General features: G+C 39.3%; 2 protein-coding genes across 8 annotated transcripts in view; one reads left to right on the forward strand and one right to left on the reverse strand.

Annotated features, from left to right (window-relative positions):
* Positions 1-3,655, forward strand: part of BLNK (B cell linker) — a 100,433-nt gene extending 96,778 nt beyond the window's left edge. For all 4 annotated transcript variants that reach the window (XM_027672083.1, XM_027672084.1, XM_027672085.1 and 1 more), the window contains 3 exons: positions 428-511; positions 1,537-1,692; positions 2,912-3,655. In XM_027672083.1, coding sequence (XP_027527884.1) covers positions 428-511; positions 1,537-1,692; positions 2,912-3,031 — 360 coding nt within the window. In that variant the 3' untranslated portion in view covers positions 3,032-3,655. The remainder of the gene's footprint in view (positions 1-427; positions 512-1,536; positions 1,693-2,911) is intronic.
* Positions 3,656-7,181: 3,526 nt separating this feature from the next.
* ZNF518A (zinc finger protein 518A) lies at positions 7,182-17,149 on the reverse strand. Of its 4 annotated transcripts, none has more exons than XM_027672079.1 (3): positions 17,021-17,149; positions 15,241-15,359; positions 7,182-12,861 (listed from the first exon to the last, which is right to left on the reverse strand). In XM_027672079.1, the coding sequence occupies exon 3, from the start codon at positions 12,747-12,749 to the stop codon at positions 8,091-8,093; it is 4,659 nt and encodes a 1,552-aa protein (XP_027527880.1). In that variant the 5' UTR covers positions 12,750-12,861; positions 15,241-15,359; positions 17,021-17,149; the 3' UTR covers positions 7,182-8,090. The 4 variants fall into 4 exon arrangements, with proteins under 4 accessions (XP_027527880.1, XP_027527882.1, XP_027527881.1 ...); XM_027672081.1 differs by lacking the exon at positions 17,021-17,149 and adding an exon at positions 16,509-16,528; XM_027672080.1 differs by lacking the exon at positions 17,021-17,149 and adding an exon at positions 16,415-16,510.
* Positions 17,150-18,158: the final 1,009 nt, after the last annotated feature.

An 18,158-nucleotide genomic window follows, 5' to 3' on the forward strand; every position in this document is an offset into this window, starting at 1 on the left:
TCCAAAGATGCCTACCAAATCTGAACACCTCATTAGCTAGCCCACAGCTGAGCAGCATTTAAATTGTTAACAGTCTATTTATTCCTCAACATTTCTTGGATACCCTCTTTAAATTCGACTAGAATAGCTTCCTTTTTTAAAAATACCAAACTATCCTCCAGTTGAACCTGACTGCTTTCCTCAGGGTATCCCTTTCGTCATTTATCAGCCTTCTATCACACATCTGTTACCATTCCTTTGACACTCCAGTTTTGCTTTGTCCTATCTCTATCCAAATAAAACAGTGAGCTCATGGCAAAGACTTTTCTCAACTCTGTTTTCTGCATTTTAGTTCTTCACAGCTGTCGTTATTTAGTAGTAACTCCCCTACAGGCCATATTCATTACCATCATTATTTTACAGGTAAAACACTGTTTCTCTCTTCTAGGATGCTGGTGTTCACAGTAAAGCATGGTATGCTGCTACTTGTGATAGGAAAATGGCAGAAGATGCACTGTACCGATCCAACAAGGTAAGTCACTTTTAAAAAATGTCTAGTTTATGAAAAAAAAACCAACTTCAAATAAAAAAGATCAAAAGACAATCAAAAATATTCTAAGAACATCACTTGTATTCTGAATGAGTCAGAATACTGTGCCATGCAAGTACTGTCAAATATCAAACCTGAAATTATTGTGGTGAAACTATTTAACTGTGGTTTTCATCACAAGACAGTTGCATCAGCGTAACTCAATAACGGGAGCCTTGTGGAGAAAGCCATTACAGACTAGAGAGCTGAGGAAGACCTGGTAGCTCACGAGCATCCCTTAAAGAAATGCAAAGCCCCGTGACTTTTAAGTGACCTCCACCCCTGTCCAGTGGTTTGTGTGAAAACAGCTTCTATTTGGAAAAGCTGAGGTTGCCATGCATTTTGAAATATCAACACTGTGCATTTAGGTACTTAGAGAATTTGAGTTCTCTCAACTATTCTGTGTACAAAAGCCAGTGTCCCAGGAGGGAATAGTAGCATGAAGAGTTGCATCCTCAGCATCAGATACGTTCCCACACTTGCCTAACTCCACAAAGCAAGATGAAGTGGCAGAGCACGGGGTTTATCACCAAATGGAGGTTACTACTTGTTAGTGAGCACAGGGCTACAGTGTCACTAGTGCAGGTGCTTGACTTTGAGAGTGCTTTTTACAGCTCCGGAGAAACCATATCTCCACCTCTCACTGCTTTCTTGCCTACTTACTGCCACTGATAGTAACTTTATTTCCTAATAATCTGTGGACCCGAGAGATGGCTGCCACTGTGTATTTATTTCTTCTTTTTCTCTTTGGTTGAGAGAGAGAACAGGCAGCAGCAAAGATGATTCTTAAATGACACCTTTGTATGCTACTGTTAGACAGCAGGAATACACGCTACTTCTCATCTGCTGCTGTACAGTTTTTCTAATAGGAGAAAAGAGTTTAATGCCAATATAAATTAAAATATTAAGTTAAAACCAAACTAAGTTATTTGAAAAAATAAGACAAATATTTACTTTTCTTTCTTCAGGATGGATCTTTTCTAATAAGAAAGAGTTCTGGACAGGACTCACAGCAACCATACACACTGGTTGTGTTTTACAACAGAAGAGTATACAACATTCCTATACGATTTATTGAATCAACGAGACAATATGCACTGGGCAGAGAAAAAAGTGGTGAAGAGGTGAGATGATGACGGGGTGTTTTTCTGAAGTTTTCAGTTATATACCTTTAATAAGAAAAGATTAAGATATATTGCACTAAAATTCTTCACGTAACAAGATAGAGGTATACCCTTTATAATGACTGATCTGTCAAGCTAGAGAAACCAGTGTAATGTCAGCTCCTGCATACTATAATTAAAACCACAGATCAAGTTTAAAACATACTTGTAGAACAGTTTTGAAAAAAGTTAACAGGATCAGAGGTACAGCTGCTAGATAAATTTTTTGACTGTTTACAGTCCTCCATTTACCTTCTACCCAAGGCTCTAGTTAAATTTCTTGGAAAATTTTAAAAGAACAGCCACACTCAAGAAAACCCCCAACACTCGATCAAAAATGAGGCTGACATTACTTTTAATACTGTTTTCACATAAAGAAAATGTTAAACTCTAGTTCTAGAATGAAAAAAATCACTGATTGGCTATTATACCACACAGGTAACTGTTCTGACAGGAAAACAGAAACGTGGAACCCAAATACCAATAAAAACAGTTTGTTATCGCTGCACAGAGTAGGCTTTTCAGTAATGTGAAAGTAAGCTTACCTTAGCCTAATTATCTGCCTCCCAGGCAATGGTTTTGAGATTACAGAATAAATAATAGCCTGGAGCTCACGTGGCCTTCAACAAAGGGTCAAAAATTGTCTCAGGATAAATAGATAGTCCAAAATCTGTATTTGACCAAAGACCAAAAGGAAAAGCAACAGATCTAGCAGATTCTGGATATTAATTTACTATGACAAACATTACAACTGCATAACTAGAACAGTTCTCATTGATGGGTGTCTGTACCACGTTAATCCTGGAGGTAGCCTTCCCTCTGAGGTGTCTGAATCACATCTACGCAGCTTCCAAACTGCCAGTCTGCAGCCTGGTGCACACTCAGGTAAAATCAAAGCAGTGTCAGTTTACTATGGCCTGTAACAAACTCTGTGGTTCAGTCTGTACAGGTGACAATCACAAATGGACAGGATGAGACAGGTAGTGCCCATAATATCTTCCATGGTCCAAATTTAATCTGTTTATGACTAGAATCAGAATTAATGCAGGATCAGTGCTTAAAGGCAGAGCATCTCACTTGGTAATAGTCATAGCTCAGCCCTCTTCAGTGATGTGAGAAGCAAAGATAAAAAAGCATTAAAGGAAGCAAACACTAATTATTTTTTGTTTTCTTTATCCAGCGCTTTGACAGTGTTGCTGAAATAGTAGAGAATCATCAGCGCACCTCCCTGGTTCTAATTGACAGCCAAAACAACACAAAAGACTCAACAAAACTGAAACACATTGTAAGAGTTTCTTAATCAAACTGAACTGCTAAAATGAAGTCTTCTTTAATCATTTCTTTCAACATCTGAAGACATGGACAAGGTATTAAAAGAAGAAAATCCAAAATAATGGAAAACTTTAAGAGCACCTACTGAGTAGTAAGAGATGCAGTTCATGGAGTTCAACCTCACATCACTTTTATCAGAAAAATGTTCACATTTAACACAAGAAGCCAAAGCAGATGTACTCTCATCTGTGATTTCCATCTGGGACAACACAGGTATCCAAAGTCTTGCGAAGAACAACTGCATATCACATCAAGGTCCTTTGACTGCTATTTAAAGACAGATATCCTCTAGGACATTTTCATTTTGAAAACGAGAATACTCGCTGCTTTTTCAATTTGTTTACCACAGATCACTGCTTTCAGCAATTTCTTTGTAAAGTGCACAACTCCAGAAATTAGACCAAATCGACCTAATGTACCACTGTGCACAAGTTGAAAATAGGACTGTACTTTATGTGATCAGTGGCAGCAGAGATGCCTGAATGTTACAGATTAATGGACATGTGTTGTCCTTTCCCTCAGCTTTACCCTGTTTCATTGATATTTTTGTTTATATTTTCAAATGTGCAAATAAAATAAAAAATATTGTAAAGTCAGTAGTGTATAGACATTGCTGGATCTCATCTCTTGGTATCTTTCCAGCAAGAAAGCATCAATTCACTATTGTTGATGTTTTAATGTACATATTTATATGTGCTCCTTCACAAGTTGTTATGAAAACTATCCCTTTTTACAGCTTTTGCATGTATTATATATTTGGCCTAATGGCTCTCAAATCTTTTGTCTTCAGATTACCTACTGTTGGTGACTCAAGTGCACTGCTTCATTGCTAAAGTAATTAACCACTCAATTCTTGCAGAATTATTGTTTATGGACACACCCACAAAAACACTCGTTTCTTCAGGCCTGTTCTATCACCATGCTTTACTTATTGTATTATTGTGTGAACCAAGTAAATTTGCACAATGTTCAAGGGGTAAAAATTAATTTGATGAATGTATAAATTGCATCAATGAAAAACTTTTAGGAACAGTTGTTAATTAGTTTTAGAGGTGTTTGATTTCACTGGACCTGAAAACTCATCCATCTTAAAGGTATTTTCCAAAACTGTCACTTTATACACACGTTCTTTTTGTTCCAGGTTAGGCAGTGTTTTCTAGGATTATCTGCAAGGCATTTAAGGCAAGATTGAGTCAAGACTTGTAAAGTCCCAGCAAATCACTTAGAGCCATATTGTAGCTGTATTCTGCAACTACCTTCTTGTGCCTTTGAACAGTTACTTCTACAAGTAATGCACCTGTCTTCTAGAAAGAACTGCATGCTAGCACGATGTTCAGCACATGGCTACCTACCTCCCAGCATCTCAGGGTCTTCCCTCGCAACCCAGGCAAAACTCAGCCCAGATGTAAAGCAAGTAACACACTGGCAAGTAAGAAACAATGTATACAGAGTTTACACAAGCCTGGTTATGACAGTCTGTTCACATTACTACATAAATGCTATGTTTAGTACATCTCTCGGTATTAATTAGTGTTATAATAATATTATGCTTAATACCTGTGTAATGTTTAGAGCATTAAGATTGCCAAGTCAAGGTCTCAAAATTAACAAAAGTTAGTGGTTCCTGCAAGTTTAATTTATTCCTTCTATATGTGTACTCATATTATTTAGCTACTTTAAGCATCACCTTAAAAGCTTACTCACAATTGAAGGCACTCTGTGAAAAAGCAGCCACTCAAAATTTAAGTAGAGTCTTTGTCTATTCACTCATGTATTGCACAGCATTTAAACTTTGTACTAACCAAACTGTTTGCCTGCTAACCTTTCTATGTTGCTCCTCACAAATGTCTAACTTCTTCAAAGACTGCCTTCTGAGCTAAGTGTGTAGTGCCACTATCACTCTAGAACTGCAGGGGGGGAAAAGATGCGAACAAGTGAAATTCAAGCGTACTTACAGACTTCCATAGGAGAGATTAAGTATCTATTTTTTAAGGTAATTAGCACTTCTGAGCACTTTAAAGTGCTGCTGCTCCTGTCTATGGGCTCTAAGTGCTCAGCCCTACACTTAACATTGTTGCTGACTTACAAATAACAAGTATGCTCTAGACAAAGGTGCAGTTACATTGACTCTCAAACCCTTCTTTTCCTTTTATCCATGTTCTACATGATTACAGGGGTACCGTATAGTTTTGACAACAAAATTAGGCAGGGAGTTGATAGGCAATACCACCTTCCACAAAATAATCCGTTCAGCCTGAGAACATCCTAGGCACAAAATAAGGCTCTACAGGGGAAAAAAAACCCAAACCACCAAACGCACAAACCCACCAGTATGGGATCACCTATTTTACTATACTCAGTGTTTTATACAGGAAGAAAGGAAGCAGACTAGTTACTCTGCTTTCCATACCCAAGCTGGATCTTTTATAGTTTGGCAGCAATGTAGTGTTGACATGTTTTGAAACACAGTTTTAGCCAGAAAAGAGAAAGGTCTAAGCAAGTTTCAGGTACAGGACTGCACCAAGTTACCGTTTCCTAGATTCTGGACATAAAATAAATTGGCCCTCAGGATGAAGTATGGTATATTAGAAATCCCAGTGCTGTGGATTGAGCAGCCATTACAGAATGAGATGGATGTCCAGGGATAAAGTGACACAACAGTGAACTAAGACTGTATAAAGCAACCTTATTTCAACATTTCCTAGTTTTACAGTGTTCTTTTTCATAGTACCACTTAAGCTTACTCAATTCATAGGAAAACAAGCCAGTGAGAAAAAAATTCCAGTGACAATTGTCACTCTCATGATTTGTAAATATAGAGAAATCCTCCTATTCTACAGCAGAACTTCCATCTTGATGCTAAGTAATTGTTAACAAAAACTGGTCATCCTTGCTGAAGTTGCACCAAGTAGGTTTAGCAAAAAAATTCACAGATATTTTTGCCAAAGAAGGCAAAGGCAATATCCAAAATTCACAGGTTCAGTTTCAGGGTTTATAGGAGAGTAAAATGAGGCAGACAAGAGCTCGATCCTTCTAGTCAAAAAAGCTTAACATGTTTTTGTCCTTTCCTAACCCCATTTCTTTCCAACATACTTCCTCACCACTACACTTTGTCTTCAAACTTCCTAGCCAAATTATCGTCAGAGCTCAAACCCAGACAAAATGATCCAGTTTTGATACAACACACATACCAACTGTATGTAATACCAACACACACCAACTTGTAATTCACCCAAACTATGCTGCCTTGACTGCTTCAGTTGACTCCCATACATAACCCACCACCTACAAGCCAGTGGGCATCTTCCTACCAAAAGACACATAAAGAAAAACTTATCTAGCCACTGAAGTAATTTTTTTTTAAATCATTTTAACACTTTTTAAAACAGAAGCTGAATTCAGGTTAGTGGACATGCCTGTGACATCCATGAAAGACTTCAAACTGTTTCATCAGTAGCAAGGCAATCTGCATTTTCACCTTATGGAAATAGTCACAGAGAACTACCTGGGCTTGGGTACAATCTAAAATCCCCAAGACTTAAATACCCCAGTCCTCTCCAAGCCCTGTATTCAATTTTGGAAGTTTTTCCATCAATACTTCAGGAAGCTGATTTGCACACCTAAGATGTAATCCTCCCATACTTGGGCAACAGGTCTGGATGTTCTAGCCTCCAGCTTCATTAACAATCTGAAGGACAAAGCCTCTACACATAATTACTGTGGATAATAAGAACCTCCATCTGTGTACTCTCAGTCACTATGGATATGGACTTTTATTTACCTACCCTCACATAACCATTAAAAAATGTGAAGCATATTCTCTCTTCATCATTATCCCAAAAAGTCTAAGTAGGAAGCCAGAGGTTCCTAAGAACATTACCCTACTGGCTGGTAAAATGAGGGAAATGTGATACAAGCCTTGGTTTTGCCAAACCCCTGGTACCCTAAAAGGCAGTGTATCTGAATAACCAATAGCAGAAAACAAATTACATCCACCTGGAACAAAACTATAATGCAGTTACAGGCCTGAAATTGTGCTTTGCACTTCCCAATACTGGGTTTGTGGCAGACATAGCAAGACAGGAATATTTTCTATAAATGCTCAAGGTCATCTTCTGTAAACACAAGTTGTAGCAAATTTAATAGTGACAAAGTCAATACAGATTAGGAATGTTCACCATTCTTTAACACCATATACATTATGAATATATATACTGTATATTTTCAATCGATTTTATTCTGACTCACCGTATTAACACAAACGTAACGTTTTATTAATTTATATGAAAAATACTTCACTAAGAAAGTAGACAAACTGCACAGAAATAGTACAAGTGTCATGTGCATAGCAATATAGCTTAAAGCATTCACATATGGCTTTGTTTAAATGAAACTGTTGGGGGAATGGCCCTATATAGACCCATGGTTACACAGTCGACATAATGTAAACTGCTTCACATCTTTGAGGCACTTGCTAACAATAGTGTTCAATCCCTGAAAAACAAAATCAAGAGCTAATAAGTGAAAATAACAGAAATCCCAGGATAACAACTGTGTGTATTTGAAAAGATTTTAAAAATTGGTTTTAGTAGTGCATGCACAGAACTGAAAAAGGGGGGATGGGGTGTAATTTCTGTGCAAGAATTATACCAAGTAACTGAGAAGTATAAAAATATTTACATGTTTAGGGATTTTTAAATATGTACAGAACAAAAGCCCTGAAAATTCATTCTATAGAATAAAAATATAGCACATAATAGTAGTAATAAAAAATAATATATCTTTTTATGGAATTGTATTTGCAGTTAGTTACAAGTTATTTAAACCACAACGCTCCTTGATCTTTCTCAAAGCTGATGCCAGTAGGGAATATGCTCACTCTTTTAAAATACAAGCACTTTTCATCATTTTTGAACTTCAGTTACAATACTGACATAAAAAACAAAATCACTTGTGTATCCTAATTCAATTGAATATTTTTTGAAAAACTTTAATGCACGGTATTTAAGTTTTATTTTCTTCACCAGTCATCCTTCCATTAACGAATTCCAATCTCGAGTAGCCTCCATCAGATGTCTCTGTCCATGTCCCACCCAATTATCCTGATTGTCAAATATTCTACCACAAAACCAGCAGCTAAACTTAGCTTTAAAGGTATTATTAGAGGTAGTTTTCACAATCTGGTAATTGTTTTTGCTAGTCTTTTTCAGTGTCAATTTTAAGACAAATCTTTCTTTTACAGGGCTAATAGGTTTTATGGTCCTGTATCTTTTTTGAGAAAAATCATCAGTAGTTCCATCCAAAGGATTGCAGAAGGCTGGCTGCAGAAGCGCTTCAATAGTTCTTTTTGACAATGAAACCTTAAGAACATGTCCCTTAAATTTAGCAATAGTTTTCATTACATTTACAACTTCTGGAACGTCTACATCAGGATGGTTAAGCACAACAACTGGTTGGTTTCTCCGAGGGCATTTTACAAGCTGATTAGAACTAAAAGGAAGTAATTTCAAAGTCCTCACAGTTTTTTTTGATGCCCTTTGTTTGTAAGGGCTACCTGATTCACTAACAACTGCAGCTCGATTCTTTTCCTTACACTTTCTGTGCAACATTGCTTTCTTTCTTGGAGGTTCTGGGCAACTAGCCTTCCTTTTACGTTTGAAATTCTTATTTCTTTGCACACCCCGAGTTTCTGAACTTTTAGACCCCGTTTGTTTTAGGCGAGGTTTTACTTTTGCAGTTCTGGTTTGGGTGCTCCATGTTGACTTCTGACAACCAAAGTTATTCCTGTTGTTAGCAGTTATTACTTGTGTACTCTCAATAGAACCTTTTTGTAATCGTGTCCCTGCAGATTTCGTAGAATAAACAGGTTCTACAGGAGGAACACAACATGCTGGATTAGAGCTTGCCAAAGAGGCATTTGCTGGCATTAACCCACCTGGTAAGATTAAGGCATTATTAAAACTAAGATTAGTTTGTTTCTGTGCTAGTGCAGGAGTAAGGAACTGCAAGTTATCTGCCTGTAGTGAGGGCACTGAGTTGCTCACTGACTGAGTGGTATCAGCCAGCGTATCTGAAGTAGGTTTCATTTTCGGCAAAAGCAGTCGTTGCATGGCTCCAGTTTTCTTTGGTTGACAATTTTGATAATGAGCATTATCCTGAAAAAAAATTGGTTTATGAACTACAGGCTTGTTTGGTGTCACACATTTCAGAAAAGCTCCCTGCTGTCCATCAGGCAAAAGTGCATAAACATCTTGTTCCTGTTTAATTTCTTGTTGGTTTACTGACTCCAAAGAACCAAAGACAGCATCCTGATGCTCTGATAACACTTTCTCAGAAGAAATTCCTTTCACAGATGACTCCAATGCATTTGTAGTTACAGGAGGTCCTCTGAATAGCATGCTATTCAGCAAATCATGTGCTGTACTTGCTTCCCTATTACAGGAACTTCTTACATTTCCAAAACTGTCATTTTCCCCCTTCACTTTTGAAGTTGATATGGTTATTTTACCGACTTCTCTGGATGCAATTCCCCCTAAAACCTGAGAACTATCATTAGCGGCACTTGCGACTGTTCCAACTGCCCTGCTAAAAGTCAAAATCATTCCAGGTCCCTTATTTGAAACAAAAGATGCAGGTACACCTTTAGTCACGTGCCCATCTGATGAGCTGGTTGATGGAAGAGATTTTCCTGAAGCCACCTGTTGTCCAGGCTGGTTAGCAAGGTGCAAAGGAACAAAAAATCCTGATGGAAGAGACTTAAAGAAAAGGGTTTTCTTCTGTTCCTGAAGAACAGGTAAAACTGGCGAAAAGCTGCTGGGATTTTGAGCTGCAGACAGTACTTTCTCTTTTACTAACTGCTGTGTTAAGACTGAATCTGTACAAGTTTTTAGCAATGTACCAACACCCGGAGTTATGGATAATTTGTCCACGTCCTGTGAATCAAATGATGTTCTGGATGTCTGTCTTTCTCTCCCACAACGTGTGCCTTCATTTGTGCTACATCTTGTGTTCAACTCTCTCTTATATAAATGCAAGTCTACATTAGAAGGAGGCCTCTGAAAACCACATGTAGTTGCAGAGCTTTTTAAATGCATGAAGGCTGTATTCCTGGCCTCATGACCAGAAAGCAGCTTGTCAGAATGAAGTTTTACAGAGTTATTTGTCTTGCTGTGGAACTCTTGCTGAGAAGTTGTTTTCACTTTTAACACATCTTGCAGTATCTGTTTTATTTCAGGCGATAAATAATTAGCTGCTTGTTCACTTTGCAATGAGAAAACAGATGTGATTTTAGGCATTAAGAAAGAGTTAACACAATCAGAGGCATTTTCTTGGAGTTTCTCAGCTACGTTCTGAAAGCCTTGACCTAGGGTAGTGTCCAAATACTGCTGGCCATGATGCTGGTCCTCCATAAAACACTCGCTGTCAACACTGCATTTGGACTGGCTTTTAAAAGACACAGAGTTATTTTTAGTGTTTATGTGTTCATAAGTTTTGTCAATATTTGATTGGGCTGACACAACTTTCTCTGCTTTTAAGCCTCTCAACGACTCTGAATATGAAGATGCAGATTCACTTCCACTGTTTTGAAAAGAAACGGTTTTGCTAGAAACAAATTCTTTGTGTCTGTCATCTGTTGACATCCGAGTGCTACATGGATTATCCAAAGAGTCCACTTTGGAATAGTTGTGAAAAGACAACAACCTTTCATTAGAAGAATCCACTGAAGTTGAATAATAGAGATTATTAGTTCCATTACTACTATTCAGGCCACCATTTTGTATTTTCAGTTCAGGAAAAAAGGGCATTTTTATAGGGTCATAATGAAGTGTATTTGTCATAGCGGGTGGTAATACCTGAGGATGACTTGAAGGGCTAAAGTTTCCCCATGAGACACTGTTTGGAGTTCCAACTTTTGTTACCTTGTCACGTGGAGGTACAGTTGAGCCCAACTTCATTGGCAAATAATTTGAACTTTTTCCTACAGCTATATTAGAAGGTGCTACAGTTTCAGAAACACTCCTACCACACAATATGGAGTTATTTTGTTTTTCCACTTTTATTTTTCCTGAATGATGTGCAGGACAAGAAAACGGAGGGGAAGTTAATGGGTGAACAGAATTGTTCTTTAAGGTTGACTGATCAGTTACATGTGCTATAGCACCTGAAGACAAACCACAGGGATCAGAAGTCTGTAGCAAAGGAGTTGCAGAACCATCTTTAATAGGATCAACTTTCTGACCCAACAAATACTCATTCTGCTTATTTGTAGGTAGTAATTTTATAACAATATGTTGTTTTCCATCTACTATTTTAAAGCCCATAAATTTAGCGCTGTAATTTGCCGGAACAGATATTTTATTGTTTTTAACCATCAACACTGTTGGCCCGTGAACAGCATTTTTCAATAATCCCAGGCCATAACTTGTTCCATCATCAGCCTTATTGTATTGTGCAGTAGTAGCAGAGAACATTCCATCCACAAAATTACACTTTTCTGTGTACTTAACTTCATCTTTTTCTTCGTTTGTTTCCATGTCTCTCATACACTGGTTCAGCTCCTCAGCATTTGTCTGAATTTTATTCACACTTCTTAGCACTTGTGCATTTTCTTCTCCAGTATTGTCACTTCCGCTGCTTATTTCTTTCCGTCTCCAGAGTGCTTTTTTGGATGCTCCTATTTTATACCTTTTCAACACAAGCTTTAGTCCTGCTGGAGTCTTCACTATTTTTTCATATTTATCCTTTTCCAGTTTTTCTTTTGCAATAAAGTGATCTCTGTGTAAAGCTATGATGTGTTTTAAAAGATAATCTTTCCGTGATGTGCTGTAACTGCAATAATGACAACCAAAGGAAAACATACTGGTATGAACAAGAAGATGATTTTGGAGCTCCTCTTCTGTAAAGTTTTCTTGATGGCATTTTCCACATTTATAGGGAATCTCTTTATGTCTGTGAATGTGCTGAACAAATGTGCCCACATCGTGGGTAGAAAATCCACATTTTTCACATTGAAAGTGACCATTTACACAATGCTTTGATATGAAGTGTTTTGTCAAATCCAACAAAGTGTATATGTGTTCATCATTACAGAGCTCACATTTTACCAAAGTGCTACGATGGATGCGTCGATGCTGTTTAAAGGACTGAAAGTCATTCGCTGAGAAGCTGCACATCTCACAAGGATACAAAGGCAACTCGCCATAGTGTAACAGCTGAAAATGTTTCTGCAGATCATTTGGGCTGTATCTAATGTTATCCTTGCACTTTGTACAAGTGAAATTCAGTATCTTTGCTGCAGTTTTCAACTCTTTTTCAAATTGCACTTCTGGTTTATTTTGCAAGTGGCTTCCCTCTGAACAATCAGGATTGCTTCCGTTTATTTTCTCTAGACTTAAGGACTTCCTTGCAGTTTGCTGCTTACACTGAAAGAGTTTTCTAAACCTATCAACTTCATGTTTCATTAATACTTCATTTGGAATGTTCACCTTGGGTAATTCAATTTTCACATTTTTTAGTCCGTAAGCAAGATTGACATCTAAAATTGCTGGTTGAATCCTCACACTTAAAGGATCATTCACCGGTTCTTTTTCCAAAGTAGTATCTGTAGAACAATTCCTCATAGTATTGTGATTTAAGAAACTAATTTGCTTTTTATCACAAAAAATCTGTTCCTTTTCAGATGACATGATTTTAGGCTTTAATTTTCTTTATGTGAATTCTTGAGATTAATTTTACTTTCTGCAGCAAATGAGACTACAGCACTGAGTCAAAGCTCTACAACTTCCCCATTTCATTCTCCTGAAATTAAAAAACAAAGCAAATATTACTTTTAAAACTAATGCAATTAGAACACTCATTACAATTCATTAATGAATACATGCCAATCTTGGAAGTTGTTGATTTTTATAACAGCATTTGAGGGAGGGGGGAAGGGAAAGGATGAGGCAAAAAAATAAGCAATTACACTGTAACCTTTGCTTGCTTGCTTGTATTGGGGTTGTTTGTTGGTTTGTTGTTTGTTTTCAAAAAACGTATCTATAAAACTCGAAAAATAAGTCTTAAAGAACAACATCTACTGAAAGATGAAAACACTGAAATTCCATGCCATCAAATTTTGGGGTTTTCCCACCCTGTAAGCATAAGAAATCCCAAGAGCTATTTTTAAAATGAAGATTGTATTTATTACTAATTTGGGATTTCAAGCAAACATAAACACTCCTCTGTGACATGGATCAATAACTGAACATAGCTGAAGTACTAAAAACAAGTCAAATTCAGCAGGATTTGATATTTTCATTACTCAAGTCTGCTACTCTATTAGCAACTATTGTGCTTAAAAAGCAAAGACAAAGAAAAATCAGAATCTGACAAAAGATCTACTCCACTAATGGAGACATGACCTTTACCAACACCAAAAAACCCACCACACTGATCTACAATGAATTTTTCATATGCCTACCTTTAGTACCACACAAGTCTGAAGCAGTCAATAGATAAAAGTTATCTCAAGTTTCTCACCACATGTTTAATCTTTTCAGAACAAGTGCATGACTGACAACAGTACTCCTCTATGGATTAAAAGGCTCAAAGAGGTACAGTCAGCATCACTGCCTCACTACAGACTTCATGTCAGTGTTTCCACAACAGGCTGCACCAACCATTTATAACAGCTCAAGTCTGTGCTCAAACAACGCTCCCACACGTCGACACAGAATCAGCAGAAATGAAACAGCATCAAAAATAACTTAAATTCTGAAAAGCAACAGTGGAAAGGAAAAACTGCTTCTTCACTAGTACAACACTTCTTAGTAAAACCTTTTCCACAGTAGAAGTCACAGAGTCCCTTTCTTCTTTCCTAACAAAATTGTTAGCTGAAATCTGATCAGTGGTTCTCTCTCCACTACTCCCGTGCCCACCCTGAAGCAACGCAGACTTGGAACTCATTAGACCACCTTATTTATTCACATTCAAACTGAAAAAATGATTACAGCCTCTCCCTCACTGTGATGAAGAGCTTCTAGATTGCTTCTAGAGCTCCCAGTCATCATAAGCAATAGTCCTAACGTTTTCCAAATATTTTCCCATAGTCCTATGAGAAGGAAGTATGCAGCATTAGACATGCAAATACCTGACAAAGAAAATGGAGACTGAAAAATTTACAAGTCCATGTTCATGTATCATGTAGCAAGAAAAGCAAAGCACTTCTTTTTTAAGCGTGTGCTTTATTGCATTCTTTGGGAGAAGATATTAGCATTTGTGCACAATTCCTGAATAAGCAAAATAGGCTTTGACATTTCACACAGAACCCAATATCAAATAAATTCAGTTAACTGTGCTCTCCAGCTATGAGACCTGCAAGATTTCAACTATACACTTGAAATTCAAAAAAATGACAAGCCACAGAAATCTACAATCCCTCCTTGGGAGTCCTTCCAACTGAATACACTCTGAGTACAGGATTTTTATTTTTCTTTTAACTCAGTGACACACTTCCCATCTTCCACACCAGAAATTAATACATGGGATACTACCCTACTTTGAGCCTTCAGAAGATGCAACTCATGTGCATTTACACTCCATTTCCACCAAAACATGTGTTATAACGTGTCCTCTTGTCAATAGTAAATCTGTTAGCTGAACAGGAGCAAGCTGAACTCCCACATAAAGAAAAGGTAACTAAAAATGACTTGGATTTGTTTGCTTGAAGACCTTTTTTAATACAGATGCAACACAAAGATTACAGGTTGCATGATGCAATACATCATCCTGTCAGTAGCTGCCCATCATTCAGATTAAAATGTTATACTGTCCAACACTGACACTTGAACTATATTTACAATTAACATTATAAAAATCAGAAGTGGATAAAATACTGCAGAGAACAAGGTGCAGGCTTTTAACATGGGGCCAATGTGGTCCTCAACTGGGCAAAATTTCACTAACTGCATAAAACATTTACATTTGGCAGAGTCCCACTTGGGCATATTCAAACTCGATCTGAGATCTCCTCTTACTAATTATCCTTATAAATTACAACTTAACTTTGTTATTAGTGGGTTGTATGCAACTATGGACAAGCACCTGCCACATGACAAATAAAAATATTTACCAGAAACAACCAACTGTTAAAAAAAAATATCCCAGCGATCTTTAAATGTACAGAGAAGTCTGACTTACACGTTAGGAAAGGACTTGACTTCAATTCTTCAACAGCTGGTTTTTTTCCACAAACATAGAAGAGGTAAATATGCAAGACTCAGAAAAGGCCACAGTCAGGAGAAATACTAAAAAAAGTTCTGAAAACAAAAAGGAAAGCTATTTTAAAAGGTATATACACATGCATAACTGAAAGCTGAAAAGCACAAATCCCTCACACTTTTACATTATGTGCATTTTTAATACACTGAAGACAAAAATAAGTAGTATGCTCTCTCCCAAAGAACACCATCAAATACAGTATCAATATTGTATATATACAATATAACAAGGCCTATCTTAACCTTAGTTTTGCCACTACATCTCAGGCATTTGTAATTGATAAGCATAAACATATGGTAATTTAAAAACACGACAGAAAGAAGTAACTGGTGCCTCTGTCCATCAAATTTTAACTTGAACTCAAAAGGCATTTATCTTTTCTTCAGCAAAAATATTAATGAATTCTATAGCAAAGACCTAATTAGAAGTTCCTATAATGTTTTGCAAATCCCTAGAAGGAGGCAGAATATCACATTCACAGTATCTGAAATAAGTAAGTAGATTTAAAAACAGATATAATGAACACAAACATTGAAAATACATAACCACGTGCCACAGTTAACTCTCACTAAAAAAAAACCAAACCAAACCACTAAGCATAAGCACAAGTAACCACTTGAGGCTCTAAGCCTCAATTTTCTTTCTCCAAAAATGTTCAATCTGTCTGTATTTTGTTTGAAGAAAGTACACACAGAGAAGAAGTTTTAGCTATATACTTTGATCTAGTGAGAAACAACAGACAGGAGTTAGACACCGCTAAATTAGGTAACTTTTACAGTTTTTCCATTTCGGATAAAATTCAAAATACATATCCAGGCAGGCAGCATTTTCCACATTTCTGTAAAAACTTCCACTTACTTGAATTTTACTTATGGAGGAAAAAAAAAAACAACTGTATTGCAGCATATCCCATGCCTACTCCCATCCTATGTGCCTGCAAATTTAGAGTGGTGCCTTCATATCTACCAAGATCTGGACACATGCAGGGACTTAACAGAATTAGATCTTAAGAAACCCATAGAGCTGGAGCGGTCAGATACGACCTGACAGCACAATGCTGCACTTGCGAAAAAAAAAAATGATAACAAATCACCAGATCACTCTCACAGCTCACAGTGAGACAGACAGACACACGGCGAACTTGCCATTCACGAACAGAGCAGGGACACTCGGCCAGCCCTGCCCACCTGCGGGCACCGCCGCCGCCTCCGCCCGACCGGGGCTGCCGGGGGAGCGGCGGTGCCGGGGCGATAATCGGGGAGCCCGGAGAGCGCAGGGACGGAGCCCCCGCCCTGACACCGCCTCAGGGTGCGACTGCGGTCGCAGCGCCGGGCGCTGCCCGACAGCACGAGCGGGGCCCTCCCTCAGCTCGCCGGCTCCTCCTCAGGAGCCCCGCGGCCCCTCGGGCGGCCCCGGCGGCAGCGCCGCCCCGCGCGGAGCCCGGCGGAGGAACACGGTGTCGCGGACCCCGGCAGCCCGGCATGAGGCGCCCCCGGTCCCTTCCGGCCGGCCCGACCGCCCCGTAACCCGTCCGCGGCCGGAGGGGCGGCGGGCGAGCACTATTTAATAGTGCCGCGTCCCGCCCCGCCGCGGCTGGTGCCCCCTGCTCGCCCCGCTCCAACACGGTGCCGCGCCGGGCCGCCCCTCCCGCACGGCTCGGGGACCCCCCGCTCCCGCCCGGTGCCTCCCGCGCAGTTACCGCGGGTCCCGCCGTCGCCCGGCGCGGCGCTGCCGGAGGCCATCACAGTTTCCATCCGGGCACTGCGGGTGCGAGCCCGACGAGGGGCGGCCGCGGCGGAGGGATACGCGTTCACCTGGGGGCGACGGACGGCGGCCGCCGAGGGCCAAGGCGGGCGGGGCGGCACCGCCCCCACGGGACCAGCACCCACTGACCCCGCTGCCTTCCTCCTCCTCCCCTTTCTCTTCCTCTTCCTGTTCCCCCTTTTCTCCTCCTCCTCCACCTCGGGCGTTGGGCACATGGCACGGCCAAGGGCACCGCCCATCGTTCCCTTGAGTGTTTCAGCGCTTCTCTGTGCCCAAGGGTGTGTTTGGGCCTATGGCACTGGGCAGGGAGAGCTGATGCTCCTCACAAAGGAAAGGACTGGCCCAGGCTCTTCTTGCCCCACTCTAGACATGAGTTTGCTGACCTGCATAGACACAGCAATAGGCAGGATATATAGGGGATGTCTGTAGGAGATGTCAGCAGTTAAAGCATCCAGGACATTATATATGTGCATGGGATCAGTTGATGTGTTTTAATATGCTCAAGATAACAGAAAATCAAAGCTGAAAATCAGTACGGAGCACTTGTCTTATTGGAGCCACAGTATCATTGCTGCTTAGAGGTAGGGTAAACAGCACTTGTTATTAGCAGCGTGCGCTTCACGTTTGTGCTGAGTTTTAATGCACGTGATCACCAAAGGTCGCCAAGGAGGATGAAGGAAAGGGAGAGGTAATAAAATTCAGATGCACCATGATCACAAAAGGGCGAATGCCTGTGGCAGAAATAGACTGGAAAGATGAATTATGATTGAAGAGGTCATTGAAAAGGAAATCCTCTCTCCACTTGTGAAACCGTGTTCAAAAATCAAAAGCAAAGGGGAAAAAGGTTTCCCAGAGGAAAAGGCCTAAACCATCTCATGAACAATTTAGCTGAGCAATGTAGCTAAACTTTCCTTGTGACACCTAGTTGCAACAAAGTTTAGTAAGTGCACTTTTTACTCGTGATTAAATATGAGAACAAGAAGTGTTGCTGTCTTTGCTCGTGCATAGAATAAAGATAAATTAAACATAAATATATTTTTGATTCCTTGTTCCAACTGACATCACTTATTTCC

The sequence above is a fragment of the Neopelma chrysocephalum genome, unplaced genomic scaffold (genome assembly GCF_003984885.1).
Source record: "Neopelma chrysocephalum unplaced genomic scaffold, ASM398488v2 Primary Assembly neopelma1_97390, whole genome shotgun sequence".
In the NCBI taxonomy this organism is placed as follows: Eukaryota; Metazoa; Chordata; class Aves; order Passeriformes; family Pipridae; genus Neopelma; species Neopelma chrysocephalum.

Bases quoted from the DNA above. Each gene is read 5' to 3' on its own strand.
- ZNF518A (XM_027672079.1), bottom strand. From the start codon at position 12,749: ATGTCATCTGAAAAGGAACAGATTTTTTGTGATAAAAAGCAAATTAGT.